Below are 19,850 nucleotides of genomic sequence, written 5' to 3' on the forward strand. Positions count from 1 at the left end.
ACTGAATTAAATATTCAGTGTATCTAAACCTAGATGAAAGACATAAAATCAATACCCTGGCCACCCTACTGGCTTCAGTGTGACTTAGATTTTTTGTAGTTCTGTGTTATGCACTTCATGTGAATCCACCTGCTGGTCCACCCACCTGCTGGTCCAAAACCCACCAAAGGAGGTGGTTGTAAAAAAACAAACGAACAAAATCACTACATTTGCCCATCATAATCTGAAATCCCTCACTGGTTTCATGTCTTTAAACTGTCATTCTTCTAGTAGGGCTAATATTTTTCCTCTTAGTCAAATACCAAGCTGCCCAAGCAGGTCCTTTCTCTCAAGGAATTGCTCAGTGATTTTTCAGGATTTGACCCACAGATACAGCAGTTCATTCAGTTGTTGTATGACTTTGAAGTCTTCATCTATAAAGAAGTTAATGAGTATGGTGTTACCAATGTGTGTACTTTGCGTACACTAACTACAGAATAGGAGATCATGTTGACATTGTAATGACAAGCCTTGTAGAGGCAAAATGGGGGCATGGGGGGAAGAACCCATGTGATACAAGTGCTTTATGACCCACTATATGAAAAGACACCCCTGAGTTTGTGAAATGTTGTGGTCGTTGTCATTTTCAAAAATTTAAAAAAAAAAAAAGACTTTAGCAAATTCTGCTAAAGTATCATTAGTAAAATGATACAGAAGATAAACACCTGGTATCTGCCTTTTGTGCAATTGTTCAGTAACAGAATGCACCCTAGAGCTCATAGATTGCTACGTTTGTCACCAAATTTAGCAGATATCTTTCAGCATTTGAGACTTAGAGGCAAAAACAACATGATTTATGTCTTAGACACAGGATAGCTTTATCACACTGGTTTACATAATTGATAAAATCTTGAATGTTGTGCTATGACATGACCACGCCAACGTACAGACTCGTGGATTTTCCTCAGGTAAGTTTTTTTTTTCATCGTAACTGGGAGGTATTATTTCATGTATAACTATTGACAGTTAAAAAAAAATTACATCCTGCCACTCAGACTCAGACCACAGTGCAAGCTTTGTAAGTGCACCTGGAATACAGCCTCGTTAGCACACTAAAGTCATGTTAATTCTAAAGGTAATGCGACTCTTTTCCTAATAAACCTTATACTTGCTGCAAGGAACCTTTTAAGATCTATTACTCTCATTGGCATGCATGTTTAGACTCCTGTGTTTTCCAAGTTCTGTCACCAGTACATTATCTTCTGGCCCTCACCTATTTGACAGATGGAGGATGTGTTGTAACTTTGCCATCAACACAGCCCCTCAAATTTTACAACTGAGCTATAAACCACACCAAGAAAGCTGGACACACCCTGACACTGAAGCACTAAAAGACACTTCTGGTTTATAAAAACTCCATGCCTGTCAGACACCTGGGATATGATAAACTGCCCTTAAGTAAATCCTTGACACACAGTCACCATTGAACTCTTTCTTTATGATCTCCATTGTATAATAATAATAAACCAATAATATGAATAAACTTTATTTTATATAGCGCCTTTAAAAAGGCCTCTCAAGGCACTTTACATAAAGAGTATATAGACATGTATCAAAAAACAGTTAATAATAAAATACATTTCATTTATTAATAACAATAATAGTAATAATAATAATTCAATTTAAAAAACAAAACAAAACAAAGTAATTAAGTGAAAGCAATCCTAAAGAAATCAGTTTTAAGAGAAGATTTAAATATACTAAAAGACTGGGCTTCTCTAAGATCAGATGGTAGTAGAGACGGTAGACAGTTTTGAAGCATAAGAAGAAAAGGCCTTATCACCCATAGTATGCAAACGAGTCTGAGGGACAATTAAGATACCAGAATTGGAGGAGCGGAGATCCTGTGGGGTGTAAAGGGTTAAAAGCTCAGCCAAATACTGGGGAGCCAGTCCATGCAAAGCTTTGTATGTAAGCATAAGTATTTTAAAATCTACATGAAAACTGACAGGGAGCCAGTGCAAGGACTCCAAAATAGGAGAGATGTGCTCACTTGTCCTGGATCTAGTCAGGATTCTAGCTGCTTAACTAGACTGAAGTCACTTTACTGAACAGGACCTACCATCAGAATGGAACTATATACGTCTCAAAGTACAGTCTTCAGTTTTGGCATGGTATATAAATATATTGTGGCATTGGCAATAAAGAGACTTGAGCTTGACACATTAAAGCAACACTTTCTGCTCTTTATTCACAATTCGCACTTTCAGCACAGCAGTATACCTGACAATACTGCTTAATTGGGAGAAATAAATGGGGGTGACAAATAAAAACAGACATGAACAACTTACATAAAAACTTACATGCAGATGGAACACAAGGCAGCACCAAACACACAACACATTTTTATGCCAACATAAACCGCACAGCCTCTTAAAAAGGCTCCTGTAACCATTTATGAGTGATCAAACAATAACTAGTAAACTTATACATTACCAGGTGCTTATGATTTATAAGGATTGCACTGCAAATGAACAACCATCCAAATATTGACTCTTTCCCAAAGGTTTCTAGTGTACTGGTTTAGGTCATGAGTTATTTCCTGGTGCTCCTTATAAATAGGTCAGTTCCAGTGGTGTAGCACTTGAAATTTCAGTTTCAACATCAACATCAACATATACAGCATCACAATGCTCTTCCTGAAGTTCACTCTACTCACCTGTAAGTTTCTTCCATATTTTACTTCCATAGGAAATAATACCTGCTAAATGATACCTCTTGTAACAGGAGAAAGAGTTAGAGGAATTAATGTTCTTCTAATAGTAAGGTATTTGTATTTTGCTTTATAGTACTTATTGCAGCACCTGGCTTGCTTGTTTCTGGAGGTAATATTTTAATGCAGTCAAACACCAATATTTTAAACAACCTAACGTGATAACAGCTTCACAGAGAAACTGAACAAATAATTCAGGTTTACTTGCTCAAATATCTATGTGAATAATCTGTTCTTTCAGAGAGTGTGATTACCTGCGATGGTAATCTCCAGCACCTGACTTGTGGTAAGCTTCACTGTCCTGTATTGTCCAACAGCGTACAATAATCCTCTGATTGATGTATGAAAACTTTTTATTATAGGAACTAAACATTGCAATACTGTGATAAATTTGAATTTCTATGAAAAGACTGTCAATAGTTAGAAAACTGTACTTTATAATTTTCTAAATTTACTAATGATTAATTATGAATATGTAAATATAAACTGTTGCTAATTATAAGACAATTAATTTATTTATATGTCTTCAGACACTGGACTGATACTGGTGAAGTCTTCTGTCTATGGCCGTACAGACCGCCACATCTGTAATATTGATCGCCCCACTTCTCAGGTTGCTAATACCAACTGTGCCTTGAAGATTTCCACAATCGCAGATAGGTACAGTTTTTCTTGGCTTATAATATACATATTAGATTTTATATATATATATATGAGAGAGAAAGTGAGAGTGGATGAGAGGATTTCTGCATGAAAGGGTTTGAACTGCAGATATCTGCGATTTATTCTAAATTCAGATGCAATGGACTAAGAGAGTGTGAGTTAAAGACAGATTTACTTGGCAACCCTGACCCATGTTATGGAACATACAAGTACCACAACACCACTTACGACTGCATCAATGGCCGTAAGTAATGTTCACTACTAACACACATATTGATTCAATACTGACATCCTCGCAGTAACCAAGCATTAGAGGGGTGATGTGATGTGCTATAAGACATGTTTTTCTATGTTCATGTGCAAGAACAGTGTCATGTCATTCAAGCTAAGGAATGCTCATGGCATTGAATTTACTGGTGAATTTGTTTCTTCTTCTCCTTCTGTCTCAACTGAGGACATGACATCTAAAAGTATTCAGTAACATTTGTTACATTTGGTAGATTAGTAGTTTATCAAAACCATTACATGTTATAAGTCATTTGTCCTGTATTTGTTTCTTCAAAACACTGATGGCTGTGTTAAAAAAAAAAGTAACATACAGCATATAGAATTTTGTTGTTGTTTTTGTATCCATATAACAATTTCAGAACCATTTCCTGTGGCCTATTACTATACCGGTTTATACCATAGCATGGTTGAATGCTAAAATCTGATTGTCTAACAGCATGGTCTGGAGTATGTTATTGCTTATATATCAAAAGATTGCATGTATTTTTGTCTTCTTTCTCTAGGGCTTGTTGTGATCTGTGAGCATGGCTACAGCACACTGGACTGTGGTAAGAACTCTTCTTTATGGTTGGGCTACTGAGTGTTTTATTATATTACAGCAGGTTTATCTATGTCTCTATGCAGGAGATGATTCTATTCAGATCATAAATGCGAACTACGGACGTGCTGATTCTAAAACCTGTTCAAATGGACTCCCCAGTGGTTTGACCCAGAACACCAACTGTTATGAAAAGAGAACACTCTCAATTGTAGCCTCACTGTAAACTGTTTTCTTTTACTTGAAAGATGATGCACTTAATTGGTGTTCATTGGTCAGGGAAGCCATGTTAACAACCTACTTTCATTTAAAGGTGTAATGGACGGAAGAGATGCACTGTAGAAGCTTCATACACCATCTTTACAGATCCTTGCACTGGGACTGTTAAATACCTCACTGTGTCCTACATGTGCACTCCACCTCCTAGTGAGTAATCTGCTCTCCATGACAAGATGTTCCTTTTTAGCTGTTTTTTTTTTTTTTTTTAAATCTTGGGGAAAGAAGTAGAAGCTAAAACACTTTTAGCCTTTTAAGCTATGACCAAACGAAGGCTGAAGTATTGGCAGTCATGAAATAATATTGAGAATTTATTTTAGCTAGTCAAGTAAAACAGTTTGCTGCATATAAATGAAAAGACTTTATTAACATTAGCTATCTACAACTTTTACATTCTGATGTAATATTGTGCTAGCCCTACATGTAATAACGTTCTATTGTTGTAAAATGTAATTTCAGATATCAAACAATAAATAGAAGATGAAGCAGAGATGGACGTTTAGAGAACCAGTTTTATGACTGAACTTTAAATACTATTATCATAATCAGCCTATTGTTGCTGCAAATCTATATTGATCAGGCATAAAATTGTAATATTTGAGTACAGTGTTTCAAAAATCTGGCATCACAATTATTAAAATTACCCCAGATAAGTCAGGGTTAATTTATTTATTATTTATTACATCAGAGTAATAAAAATAGACATTGAAAAATACAGTAAAGTTTACTTTTTTTTTTACCTTGCAGTCTGTACTGTAAATGTTACTAATATATCTAAATAAAAATATGTAATACTTACATGTAAAGTTTGTGTTGTTGTATAGTGGTAAGGTTGGTAAGGTTTTTTTTTCTTTTTGATCGCATTAAGAAAATTATTTGAATACATTTTTTATAATATTTATAGACATTGCTTCATATAGTTCAAATAAAATATATCAATGAATAAAATAAATAAAAAAATGTTAAAAAGCAATGAATCTGTTTCTTGCAGAGGAAATTGTGTCCTGTGAAGGCACTACTGCTGTGCTGACATGTGGTTTGTGCTCTTTTTAAATATTTATATATTTATAGGTTATATGATAAAGATTGGATTAAACCAACAAAGACAAAGACATTTTAGGAGTATATCCCATTAGCACTAAATATAAATGCATATTATTGGAAAGCTGAATAGTGATCTAGCATTCTTTCACCACAAATTTGATCCTTTTTCCACTTTTCCTTGCAGCTGCTTTTTAATATCCTATTTTTCCCTTGTGCTAAATTCTTCTAATTTTAGGTGCTCGCCGTATAAAGATCATCAGCGCTAACTACGGCCGAACTGATTCCACCACATGTTCTTCAGGACAACCTGCCAGTTCAATCAAACACACAAATTGCTACTTGCCCAGGACACTAAATATAGTTGTAGCTAGGTAACAGAAGTATTCATTTAAGTGTGACCATTATCATTATCATACACTACTGATATGTATGGAGACAATTTAAAAAATCCTGTTCTGTTGCAGATGTGAAGGAAAGAGCCACTGTGAGGTGCCTGCTACAAATGCTGTTTTCTCTGACCCCTGCTATGGCACCTATAAGTACCTCAAAGTAGTGTACTCCTGTGTCTAACTGTGAGTTTCTCTCTCTCTCTCTCTCTCTCTCATATCTAATGAATGAGACTCAGCTAATACTGATTACTCAGTTGCAGAGTGAAAACCCCTGCTTGCTTATAAATGAATGGGCAAGCAGGGTTTATATATAGTTAAGATTAAATTTAGGAAAGGGTTTGTGTGTATTTTGTGCAAACTCTGTAAAATTCTGTGTACACTCTAGAGACTGAAATCCCAGGAGATCAGTAATTTCTGAAATACTCAAACCAGCCCATCTGGCACCAACAACCATGCCATGGTTAAAGTCACAGAAATCACACTTTTTCTTCATTTCGATGTTTGATATGAACATTATCTGAATTGCTTGACCTGTACCTGCATGATTTTATACATTGTGCTGCTGCTACATGATGTGTGAGGTGTACAGATGTTCCTAATAAGGTGGAAAGTGAGTGTATATACATATATAAATTTTTTTTTTCAGAGATACCTTTCATCTGTTAGTTCTCTCTTGAGAACATTTCAGTTGCGTCTCATATCTTTGTCTAATTTTCTTTCTCTTTTCCTGGCCATGCGTTAAATCTCTCTTATTTCCTCTTTGTTTCCCTTCTTTCCTCCACTTTCTTTCTGCATTTCTTTTCAGTTTCTTTTTTTAAATTCTTTTTTATTCTTAGTTTCCTTTTCTTTTTCCTTTTACCCTTACTTCAGGCAAACCTGCCATACCGTACAGGCTGGCCTTGAGTATCTTGCCTGGCAGGTGCAGACAATCCAGGTTAATAAGCCTGGAGAATTCTGGGCAGCTGAGTTCTCCGACATGGCCGCTGCTGCCCTCTGCTTGCTGCCGCGTGTGTAGCATGGCCTCTTACAGTTAATGAATATTTAAAAAATTGTAATTGGCAAATTGCTGTGGTACAAGAGGAATAAAACTCTAAATGTGCTGTTATTGGAAAATAATCAACTTCACTGTCATACCAGCCTGTCTTTGATTACAGCACACTATGTCATTTTTTATTCTTTACATATTGAAGAGAAAAGTGCAAGTCCAAGTCACAATGAAGAATTTAAAGGGCAAGATAGATATATAGATAAAATAAAGAGAGAGATACAATCATAAAAAAGTGCATAAAATATTTTACTTAATGATAAAGGGTGATTCAGTGTAAAATATACAGCATTCCCAAAATATATTTATATAAAAATATTCTTATCTAAAAATTATCTTAATTATCTTTTAATTACATATTAGTTATCTTTTAATCTGAATTACTTTACATCTCATGTACAATTAACCCAAACAGGTTATTACAGTACAGTACAGTATGAAAGGTATTTTTTATGCAGTACTACAACTATTCTTTTTCCCTGTTCTTTTTTACTGCTTTGACAGAATAACTCGAGGAACTCCAGCTTTCTTCCCAGTGGCCTCTCTAAAGTCTGAAAAGGAATCAGACCAAGTTTTAAATATGCAAACACGTACATGATACAGTGCATGGTGTTGGTGTGCTTAACATTTGCATGTTATATAACCAACTGCTGTAATGATTTTAGTTCTGAAAGGTACTTATTTGCTTTTACATGTAATCACTTCCTACTAAACTAATCCACTTTACAAATGATTGTGCAATAAAGTATCATCTAAATGCAAACATAACAGGGATGAGAGTTGTGTGTGTTTATGTGTGGCATTTATTCAAATTCAGTAATCCAAGGCAGTGAAATGAAGTCCAATAAACATTTCAAACACAGTGCTCAAGCAGATAGGTGCAAAAGGTAATCTACAGGTAAACAGTCCAAGTTTGTAATAAAAGATTATAAATGTTAAGAAATCAGTGAATTACACACATTATGTTCTTGTGGGCATTTATGAATAGGCAATACAATAAAAATAAATAATTAACTAAAGAGAGAATAATTAAGAGCAGGGTGGTCTTGTGGCATAACAATTACAGGCCGAAAATATTTTAGCCCCTTAGACAGTGGTGTGATCATTTTATAAAATATAATTTTAGACTTTGGGCCTAAATTGTCCTATTTTAGTTATGACAGGTAGAAGGCCCAAGATGTTTTAGTTCCTTAAACTGAATATTGCATGTTGGAAATTTAGATTTTTTTTTTTTTTTTGCATCATATTGTTACACTTCATAGGTGGAAGAAGACACTGATCCAGACTGCAGACAAATTTAATTGTCTTACTTTAGGAAGAAATATTCCTTCATATTGTGGTGACATTTTGGTGGATGTTTTAGCCTCTTTAAATAGTGGTCTGAACCTTGGTGGTCTGAACCTAATTATAAGATTAGGTATTTTATACAAAATAATATCATCATTCTAAATGTGAAAATGGTTCAAACAATGCATTTTTATTCTAATTCGGACTAACAGTAAAACCTGTAGCCAAATTCAATACAATTCCATACACCGCAGAGATTTCAAAAGAAAATGACTAAAGAGTGCCCTCTCCAGGCAGAATGTCATATCTATTGTCATTTACGGTGAAAAAAAAAAATCTCACACTCTGCGTTTAAAACTGCATCACTTCTCCAAGCATCATGGAGAACCTGCTACAGTTCTCCTGGACTGTCACACTTGGTTCTGTTTCTTCTTTTTTTTTCTTTCTTTCTTTTTTTTTTTTTTTTTTAGCTAAAAAGTGGTCTGTTATTTAAAATGCTACTTTCTTTAATGACATTCCAACATTTCACTGTAACATTGAATTTTTAAGGAAAATGAATGTTTGGAAGCCTAAAATTTGCAGAAGACATAAAGCAAACATCTAACGCAAAAGTTATATTCAAAATTAGGGTGACTAAGATTATGCATAGTGTAAATACAAAAACAAAGTGTAAATATGAGTGCATGTTTTATTGTTCCACATCCAACATGGTTCAGGACACTGATCAGACTGTATCTAAAGCTTACTATTACTCTAAAAACAACACATATCACATATCACAAAACACATTACATACTCAAGTCTACTCACAGTGTTTGAAACTCCTATTTAGCTTCCTGCCACACCTATCTTTCTCACTTCACCTGTCTTTCTCACTATCATTCCCACTTTTTTATAGTTATCTGTCCTTCAGGGGCCGTTCTAGGAAGAGGGCTTGAAAAAAAAAAAAGAACACAGTCTCAAGTCCTGATTTGAAATTAATAAATAAATAAACAAATAGATAAATGACCAAATAAATAAACTCCAGGTATGCTGAGTCAGCCAAATTAATTTAGAATCTGTGTTCTATTTTAAAAATTATTTTGTGGGCAGTAACAAAAAGTTGGGGAAAAAAAGCGTAGTCTCTGTTATTCCACTAGAGAGCAAAATAGAGCAATAAATTCAGGATCATTAACTCAGCTACTCACAGTTCCAGGTTGTAACACTACAAAATGTGGAATAATTCAAGGGGGTGAATACTTATGCAAGACTCTGTACAGAGACTTTCAGATTGAACCTGATGTAGTAATCCAGGATGAAGTTCTTTCCCTACCCTGGGATATAGTGCCGGTGTAGTGCCATCTCAACCAGTTTACAGGCATTGTGAGGTCCGAGCACAACACAACCAGGTCTCCTGTGTTCTCTCAGACTTCAGGATCAGCTGGGTGATCAGGCCAGTATGCTCCAGGCACGCATGTACCGCTAAGATCCCTCCTTTCTGGACTGGGGTGTCAATATACTCTAAGTAAATTTAAGATTGTGTCTTTTCTGAGTGAAGAATGTGAAGCTGTACTTCAGCTGTACTACCAGAGTTGTTATTTAGACGAATAATTTCACTTTTACTTGAGGGAAGAATTTGGGTAATTTTACTACCTCTGGTTGTGCTGTACTGAACAAATCACTATTTACGTCTCAGACACCTGACGTGACATGTACTTAGTGACTCCTAATCAAAATTTAGTGGCCAGCGCATTTTAGTGTATTTCTTTTAATTAGTGAGGCATATCAGCCAAAACAACAATAAACAACAGTGATAAACAATAAACACTCGCAAAAGCAGAGTCAAGGAGGTGGGTTTTGTACAAGGAAGTAGTGTACAAGGAATTCAGATATTGAGACACTTTTTAAATTTACTCCTTGTCTAAGCTTTCTTACCTTTAATAAGCAATACACTTGGTAAACCCCAAGCTGTTGACTATCTATATGTTAAGGAAAAATGTTCATATCAAATTTGAAAGACACATGGCTTAGTATTTTGTTAAGAATGGCATGTTTGCTAATTCGGAACACGTTTTCATTGGTTTAGGCCTTTACCTTCTTCCACATTAACATGTTTAAAATTTTACTTATTAGTAGCATAATTATTCATGCCATTAATAATTCACATTTCAATAACAGGATTTAAAAACAAAATATTTCCATATTCATCATGAACGTATTCTAATATTATACGAAAACAGTAGACTAATAAAACTGAATACATATTAAGATGCTGTATAATATCATTCTATATTTCATTTTTAATACAATTACAGGGTCTAGAAAATCTTCAGGATTTTCCAAATTCATAACCAATCCTTTTTAAAATTCAGTATAAACAGATGAAGTAAAATCCACGGTAGCATGTATACTGTAAATATATGGTAAGTAATTATACCAATACAGAAATATAATTTATGTCTTGCAGTAGCATTAAATTAAATTTAATTAAATTAAATTATATAATCTACAAATGATCTGAGCTAACATTATTCTTACTTTGTTACAATAGTATATCTACTGTATATGCATCATAAATATATGGAATAAAGTTTATAATCTTCATTTTTCCTACTCCAATATTTTTGAAGTCAGCTTTTGGTTTGCTGACTCCTAGGACCATATGTTTTGACTTCCACCTATCAGGCTAGAAAATAAATGCTGCTAAGTTTAACTGTCCCAATTTATCTAATGTTCCAAGAAGAGTGTTTTGATAAAAGTCATGAGTACTCTCAATGTTTCTTCCTCATGTAGTCTCACAGATTTTTTTCCTCATCACTGTAGCCTCTCTCTCGCTACATCTATATAACACACATCTACATACTAATTTCTATAAAGGTGCTTTGTGGCAGTGTCTATTGTTAAAAGTGCTATACAAAAATTTATAAATAAAGAAAGAAATAGGATAAACAAATGCACAATTGTGTGTTATGAGCAGTTTTGGAGTTTTTATATTGAGATAGCATTCCTCTTACACCACCATGATTTACCAGTGAATAAAATGTTTCATGTTATTAATAAACAACACATTGCACTTTTTAAATGCTTGTAGTTACATTTAATACTACAGAACGTCCACGAGACTCAAGGAGACTCAACCATGAGAGGTTCACTGTTCCTGATTTCACTGTAACATGACAAGTATCACTTTTTGTCTCATTAAGAAAGGAGAGACTGGCGAGGGAATGACTGTATATAGCTGCTACAGCAAAACTGATAACTGGAACTCACTCCCTTGTCGGGAAACTTGCTTACTGTTACAAATCCTCAACATCCCTTTAATAAATGTTAAATGAATGTTTTCTTACAGAAAACCTCACCATATAAATGAACACACACTTTTCTTTGTTGTATAACAACACATTTTTTAAATCCATTTTTTAATTAGGCTTCAATTATGTAAAGTGTTCATCATATTAATCCCTGAAAATGACCTGATGCAGAATGTCCTGAATGAGTGCATTAATATAAACCTATTCAGCACTGTTTTGTTCTTGTAGTTGGGAGGTTACACTGCAGTCATGTTAAAATTATTCGCAAAGTTTTGGCTCACTAACAGCTGCGACTTTAAGAAGCCACACTGAGTGACTTTTGTGCTTTTATGTGCAGTGGTACAGCAGGCTAGTTCCATAAAGAGTTTTTAGGCCCTAGGTGCTATTTAACAGTTATTACGCATAAAGGGATATATTGTTATAATTGCTTACCATATGGTGTTGCCGGTGCACCTGCAATTTTCCAAAAGATAATGGATCAAGTCCGTCAGGGTATGGATGGAATCATTTGTTACTTGGGCGACATCCTGATAACTGGTAAGGATACAGAGAGTCATCTAGCTAACGTGGAAGAGGTTCTGAGGAGACTAGAAAGGTATAACCTTAGGGTAAAGAAGGACAAATGTGAGTTCATGCAGAACAGCGTTTCGTATCTAGGACATGTCATAGATGCTGCTGGTATTCATCCCATGAAAGAAAAGACTGATGCTATAAAGAAGGCTGCGGTTCCCACAAATGTAACGTAACTCATTTTTAGCTCTGTTAAACTACTATGGAAAATTCATTCCTAATTTGTCTACCGTAATCCAGCCTATGACTACCTTGCTGCAGAAAGATGTGAAATGGGAGTGGTCTGAGGCCTGCCAGACTGCATTTGATAAGGCCAAGAACTCTTTACAGTCTGAACAGATATTAGTCCATTACGACCCCGACTTGCCTATCATTTTAGCATGTGATGCTTCACCTTATGGGGTAGGTGCTGTAATAAGTCACAAATTGAATGATGGAAGTGAAAGACCGATTGCTTTTGCTTCTAGAATGTTGACTAAAACAGAACAAAACTACTCGCAAATCGAGTCTTGTATTCGGAGTTATGAAATTTCATGAATACCTGTATGGCAGGAAGTTTCTGTTAGTGACGGACCACAAGCCATTGTTAAAAATAATAGGAACCAAAACAAAAACTGTATGCTGAGTGCCAACACTGACTGCTGTCAGGATGCAAAGATAGGCCCTAATACTAGCAGCTTACACCTATGAAATTCAATACAAAAGGTCAGAACAACATAGCAATGCTGATGCTTTATCTAGACTACCTGTGAAGTCTAGTGTGGATGTAATGTAAAACCCTGTGTTCAGAGTCTTTTATGTGGATGACTTACCTTTAACAGCTTGTGAGATAGCAAAAGAAACAGACAAGGATCCTGTCCTGAAGTTAGTAAAGCAGATGGTATTGACAGGGTGGCCTAAACAAGTGCAGAGTGAGGAGCTGAAGCCTTATTTTCAGAGAAAATTTGAGCTGACTGTAGAAGATGATTGTCTATTGTGGGGATTATGTGTGGTAGTTCCTGAGAAATTCAGAGACAGGCTACTATCAGAGTTGCATGAGCACCACTGGGGAATGGTTAAGATGAAATGCTTGGCCAGAAGTCTTTGCTGGTGGCCCATCTTAGATGCTAGTATTGAGCAGGAGGTGAGTGAGTGTACTATTTGCCAACAGCATCGTAGTATGCCTGCCACTGCACCCGTGCATACATGGAAATGGGCTTCAGGTCCGTGGGAGCGAATACACCTTGAATAATTACAGACTTTACTTTGTTATATAAGAACATGTCTTTTAAACTGTTTATATTAGGCTCAGATTATTTGAAGAGTCCGCAATACAAGACCTTGTGAATAAGCTTGTTCTGAATGAGTGAATGAGTGAATGAGTGTATTAATATAAACTTATATTATGACATATTTATGACCTATATTTATGACTATGTTATAGTCATAAATATTCATATCCATGAAGTCATATCCATGCTGCTAATTTATCAAAACCTTCTAATTCAGGACTTCAACCTATCTGTGATATAATTATGACAGTAACTACACCACCATTGCAATAATTGTAATATACACACAATTTCTGTTAAAAAATAAAATTATTTGGCTATCATTCAGGTGTGACTGACTATATCTTCTTATCAAAAAGGCACAGACAAAGCTGAAACTGATAAGATTTTCAATAAGCACTTGTAAAACAGGAACAGCAGAGTCAGGTAGCTGGTTGTTGTACAATGACATACTTTGGCTATTAAAAAGAAGGAAGTATTTTAAGAAATGTCATGTAGGACATAGGTTTCTTCCTCATGTAGTCTCAGGGAATTTTTTTCTTTGCTTATGTTTTCTTTGCTTCTGTCTCGCTCATATCTAAATAAAAATCTACATACTGATTTCTATAAAGCTGCTTTATGACAGTGTCTATTGTTAAAATCACTATATAAGTTTAAAATCTAATTGAATTAAATTGCATTTAACATACTGAAACAATGAAACATATTGCATTGACAGTACCGTGCCTGCTGTTTCTGCACTTAACATTCATTAAGCTAGAATTCAAAGAAGATTTCTTTTATTCTGAGATTCATTTGAGATTCACAACAAACAGCAGGTGAAGCCTCACTCTGCCTCAGTCACACATGCATGAGATTTATTTCACCATTTCTACTAGAACTGTCTCCAAGTTGTTATTTTATGCCGGTCAAACAGGGCTGTTTCTGAAACTTTGGGGGCCATATCATCAACAAGTGGAGAAAACGGGGCACCACAACAACATTACCAGGAACAGGATGTCCCTCGAAAATTTACAAAAGGACAAGATGAAAACTTATCAGGGAGGCTGCCAAGGGGCCTAAGGCAACATTAAAGAAGCTGCAGGAATATCTGTAGTAGTGGTCACTCTCTGTATGTGACAGCAATCTCTTGTATTCTTCACAAGTCTTGGTTATGGTGTAGTGCGGCTAGGCGGAAGTCTTTTCTCATACACTCACCATCTACTTTAATAGGAACACCTGTACACCTGCTCAGTATTGCAGTTATCAATGCATAAAATCATACAGGTCAACAGCTTCAGTTAATGTTCATTTCAAACATTAGAATGGGGAAAAATGTGATCTCTGTAACTTTAACTGTGGCATGGTTGTTGGTGCCAGATGGGATGGTTTTAGCTGGTTTTACTGCCAATTTCCTGGGATTTTCACACACAACAGTCTCTAGAGGTTACACAGAATGGTCTGAAAAACAAAAAACACCCTGTGTGTGGAGGGTACAGGCTGAAACACATTGTTGATGAGATACATCAGAGGAGAACGACCAGACTAGTTACTGACAGGAAGTCTATAGTAACTCAAATAAGCATGCTTTACAACCATGGTGAGCAGAAAAATATCTCAGAATGCACAAAACATCAAACATTGAGGTGGATGGGCTACAACAGCAGAGGACCACATTAGGTTCCAATTCTGTCAGCCAAGAACAAGAATCTGAGGTTATCATGGGCACAGGCTCACTGAAACTGGACAGTTGAAGACTGGAAAAAGTGGAACCCAATGCTGTCTTCTGCTGTTGTAGCCCATCCACCTCAAAGTTTAATGTTTTGTGCATGCTGAGATGCTCTTCTGGGTTGTAAAGAGTGATTATATGAGTTACTATATCCTTCCTGTCAGCTCGAAGTGATCTGGCCATTTTTCTCTGACCCCTCTCTTCAACAAGGCATTTCCACCCACAGAACTGACATTCACTCAATGTTTTTTGTTTTTTGAACAATTCTGTTTTTTCAAATTCAATTCTGTTTTTTCAAATTACAGTTCAAATTTTGAGACTATTGTGTGTGAAAATCCCAGGAGATCAGCAGTTTCTGAAATACTCAAATCAGCCCGTCTGGAACTAACAACCATGCCAAAGTTAAAGTTACATAGATCACATTTTCCCCATTCCAATGTTTGATGTGAACATTAACTGAAGCTCTTGACCTGTATCTGCATGATTTTGTGCATTGTACTGCTGCCACATGATTGAATAACTGGATAACTGTATAAATGAGCAGGTGTACAGGTGATCCTATTAAAGGTGTGTGTGTGTATACTGTTTTACTTCCTGATTCTTACCCGCAGGGAAAAGCCTAAAGTGTTGGTATGTGGTTTTTGTATGAGGAAGTATATTGGATTTTATTAAGATTTATTTCCTGGAACTCAGTATAAATTGATCTGTTCCAGTGGTGCAGCACTTGATTTTTCAGCTCCAACTTTGACGCATACAGCATCATGATGCTCTTACTGAGGCACACGCTGCTCACCTGTAAGTTTCTTCTCTGCTTTTCCATATGAAATCCACAGCAGGGTTCAGCTAAATCATACCTGTATCTTAACAGGAAAAATAGTAAACAATTAGTGGAATTTATGTCTTTTAATAATCTGTCTGTGTTTTGCTTTACAGTGCTTCTTGCAGCCCCTGGCCTTCTTGTCTCTGGAGGTAATAACTGAATGCAGTCAAACATTTTAAATAGCTTAACATAATAATGGTTTCTAAGAGAGCCTAAGCAAATACTCCAGGTTTACTTGCTCAAATTTCTGTGTAAATAATTTATTCTTTCAGAGAATATGATTACCTGCTACGGTAATATTCAGCGCCTCACCTGTGGTAAGTTTAAAAGTCCCACATTTTCTGACAGCATATAATAAGCCTATGATAGCTATATGAAAACATATATATTATTATTACTACAGGAATCTTGATATTGCAATACTGTGGAAAAAAAAGACATCCAGAGAGCATCACTTCTATGGGGGGAAACAAATGGCCAGACTGGTTTGATCTGGCAGGAAGGCTAAATTTGCTCAAATAACCACTCTTTACAACCATGCTTTTTGTGTTTGTTTTTTTGTGTCTTCAGACACTGGACTGATAATGGTGACGTCAACTATATATGGACGTACGGACGGCAACACCTGTAATACTGCTCGGCCCCCTTCTGAGGTTGCTAATACCAACTGTGCCTCAAGGATTTCCACTATTGCTGAAAGGTACAGTGTTTAAACACAAGGCCTGTGGGAAAAAATCTAGCCTGCAGTCTTGTTTCATTTGGCCCATATGAACTTTGAAAAAATAATAGTGAAACGGCTCATAGTACACGTGTTGTAGAATGTCCGTGACACAAGTTATCACTTACATCACAGAAGCTATAAAATGTTGTTTCCTCACCAGCCTCCCTTTTTTCTTTCTCTTGAAGTTAGTAAGACAGAAAATGCAGCTTGTCGTGTAACTGATAAACCGGCACAAACTATTCGGTCCTAAAGACTTTCGTGTGGTGGAAAATTTACTGATTGACACAGGATACTCCTTCCATAAATGTTAAATAAAATGTCTCCTTACACAAAACTTTACCATATCCACAATTATATATTTTTGTTTGTTGAATAATTCATTTACTATTAGTCTTAGAATATTTCAGATATTTTATGTTAGATATGGATATAATATTGCAGTCTGTTATTTGTTCCAAGTTCTGAAGACACAACACTATAACCCTGGTGACAGCACTTGTTCTGTTTTCCCTAAACAGATGCAATGGACTAAGAGAGTGTGAGTTAAAGACAGATTTACTTGGCAATCCTGACCCATGTTTTGGAACTTACAAGTACTACAACACCACTTACGACTGCATCAGTGCCGGTAAGTAGTGCATAGAGTGGGGGTGTGTTGGAATTTGTGAAGACACTTATGGAATTGGCTTCAAAGTGCTGATCAAGGATGTTCACTACTAACACAATGAAACTATCTAATACTGACATCCTCACAGAATATTTAAATTGGTACAGTAGTTGTGCCATAGTAGTTTATGAATATAGTTACATTTTCTATTACTTTTGCTGGTATGTTTGTTTATTTAAATCACAGATGACCTTGTTCAAAACACTATTTAACAAGGTCATCTGAGATTTAAAGAAACAAATATACCAGGCAAAAATGTTTTTGTATCCACATAACAATTTCAGAACCATTTCCTGTGGTTTATTGCTATACCAGTTTATCACCACATTGCATGCATTTTTTTTTGTCTCATTCCTCTAGAGGACACTGTGATCTGTGAGCAAGGCTACAGCACACTGGACTGTGGTAAGAGCTCTACTTCCTTATGGTTGGGCTGTTGAGTGGTTTACTACTTTGCATGTTCCCCTCGAGCTACAGCAGTTTTACCTGTGTCTCTTTGCAGGAGACGGTTCTATTGAGATCATAAATGCGAACTACGGGCGCGCTAATTCAGTAACCTGTGTAAATGGACTCCCCAATAGTTTGATCCAGAACACCAACTGTTACGCTCCAAACACACGCTCAACTGTGGCCACACTGTAACTTTTTTTGTTCATTTGTTCTAATAAATGTTTACGTAGTAGATGCATTTTTACTTTTACTTGTTAACATTTTACTTTCATTTGAAGGTGTAATGGACGGAAGAGTTGCACTGTAGAAGCTTCATACACCATCTTTACCGATCCTTGTGTTGGGACTAGTAAATACCTCACTGTGTCCTACAAGTGCATTCCAACTCCTAGTGAGTAATCTGCTCTCCCATATAGATCTCTTTTTCACTTCTTTTTAGTGATCTTGTATAAACAAGAATGAATTAAAGCACTTTTAGACATCTGAACTATGACTAAAAGTAGGCTAGAGCCTAGAGTGAATAACTTGAGAAAACAAGAGCCTTGGTTCCCACTAAGGGATGATTCATGTGTAGCCATGTGTTTACTATGGCAAAGAACATTCACGGTGTGACTTTACTTTAAAAATATTTCTGTTTATATTGGAATTGAAATTGTGTTAAAGAAACTACTAGAAAATTATGTTGACAATATTTTTAGAACTTTCATCACACAGTCCATATAAAAATAACGGTCCAAACAAAAGAATTAATCAATGAATCTGTTTCCTACAGGGGAAATTGTGACCTGTGAACATGACACTGCTGTGCTGTTATGTGGTTTGTGTTATTATTTCTTATATTATTTCTGATCTACCTTTTATATTATATAACATATTGCATTAAAGATTAAATTATACACTTTAACACAATTAACACCAACTATAAATGCAAGTTCTAGGAAAGCTGAGTAGTGATGAATGTTATAACAAGACAATATCACGCTGGTCTTTTTTCCACTGCTTTTCAGCTGTTTTATAGCCTATTTTTCCTTGTGCTAAATTCTTCTCATTTTAGGTGCTCGCCATATAAATATCATCAGCGCTAACTACGGCCGAACCAATTCCGCCATATGTTCTTCAGGACGACCTGCCAGTGAAATCAGCAACACAAATTGCTACACTCCTAGTGCACTAAATAAAGTTGCAGCTAGGTAATGGGAGCATTAACTGAAGTGTGATCTTTTTTATTATTACTATACATGACTATTATCATTAAAATACATTACTGATGTTTATGGGGACAATTTAAATGAAAACCTATTGTTTTGCAGATGTGAAGGACAGAGCAGCTGTAACGTGCCTGCTACAAATGAATTCTTCTCTGACCCCTGCTATGGCACTTTTAAGTACCTGACAATTGTGTACTCCTGTGTCTAACTGCGAGAGTGCATAACTACAAATATTCTCTTGTCCCTGTTGGTTTTACTGCTGTTGACAGAATAACTCAAGGCAACCCAGCTTTCTCCCCAGTGGCCTCTTTTCAGTCTGAAGAGGATGGAGACCAGATTTTAAATTTGCAACCGTGATACAGTGCAGGAGTTTTGGTGGTGGTGTACTTAATATTTCCATGTTATATAGTCAACTGCTGTAATGATTTTATTTCTGAGACATACTTATCTTTAATTTATTAATGATTATGCAATAAAGTTTCCTCTAAATGCAAGCATAACAGGGATGAGAGTTGTGTAAATTCATATGCAGATTTTGCTATTCAATCTGTGATCCAGTAAACAAAGTCCAATAAACATTTCAAACACAGTGCTCAATCAGACAGGTACAAAATGTAATCTAAAGGCAGAATACAGGTAAACTATAGATATACTTTATTGATCCCAAGAATTTCCCTCATGGGATCAATAAAGTCTATCTAGCTAGCTAGCTAGCTATCCATCCAAACAGTCCAAGGTTGTCATACAAGCAGCCACATTTAAGAGATCAGCAAATTACACACATTAGGTTATTGTGGGGATTTGTGCAAAGGCAATACATGTGAAGGACTCATTACAAATTTATTATAAAAAAAATAGCGAAT

General features: G+C 35.7%; 1 protein-coding gene across 1 annotated transcript; it reads left to right on the plus strand.

The window, feature by feature from the left end:
• The first annotated feature begins 2,562 nt into the window (after positions 1-2,562).
• LOC117597817 (uncharacterized) lies at positions 2,563-19,487 on the plus strand. The gene is made up of 22 exons (XM_034306590.2): positions 2,563-2,700; positions 2,829-2,864; positions 2,994-3,038; positions 3,283-3,412; positions 3,550-3,659; positions 4,207-4,251; positions 4,328-4,463; positions 4,555-4,667; positions 5,509-5,553; positions 5,797-5,932; positions 6,026-6,130; positions 15,858-15,916; positions 16,055-16,090; positions 16,214-16,258; positions 16,512-16,641; positions 17,181-17,290; positions 17,690-17,734; positions 17,832-17,967; positions 18,058-18,170; positions 18,552-18,596; positions 18,834-18,969; positions 19,090-19,487. Exons 1-22 carry the CDS (start codon positions 2,670-2,672, stop codon positions 19,193-19,195), a joined length of 1,893 nt encoding a protein of 630 aa, XP_034162481.2. The 5' UTR covers positions 2,563-2,669; the 3' UTR covers positions 19,196-19,487.
• The last annotated feature ends 363 nt before the right edge of the window (positions 19,488-19,850 follow it).

Source organism: Pangasianodon hypophthalmus, chromosome 8, assembly GCF_027358585.1.
Source record: "Pangasianodon hypophthalmus isolate fPanHyp1 chromosome 8, fPanHyp1.pri, whole genome shotgun sequence".
Lineage (NCBI taxonomy): Eukaryota > Metazoa > Chordata > Actinopteri > Siluriformes > Pangasiidae > Pangasianodon > Pangasianodon hypophthalmus.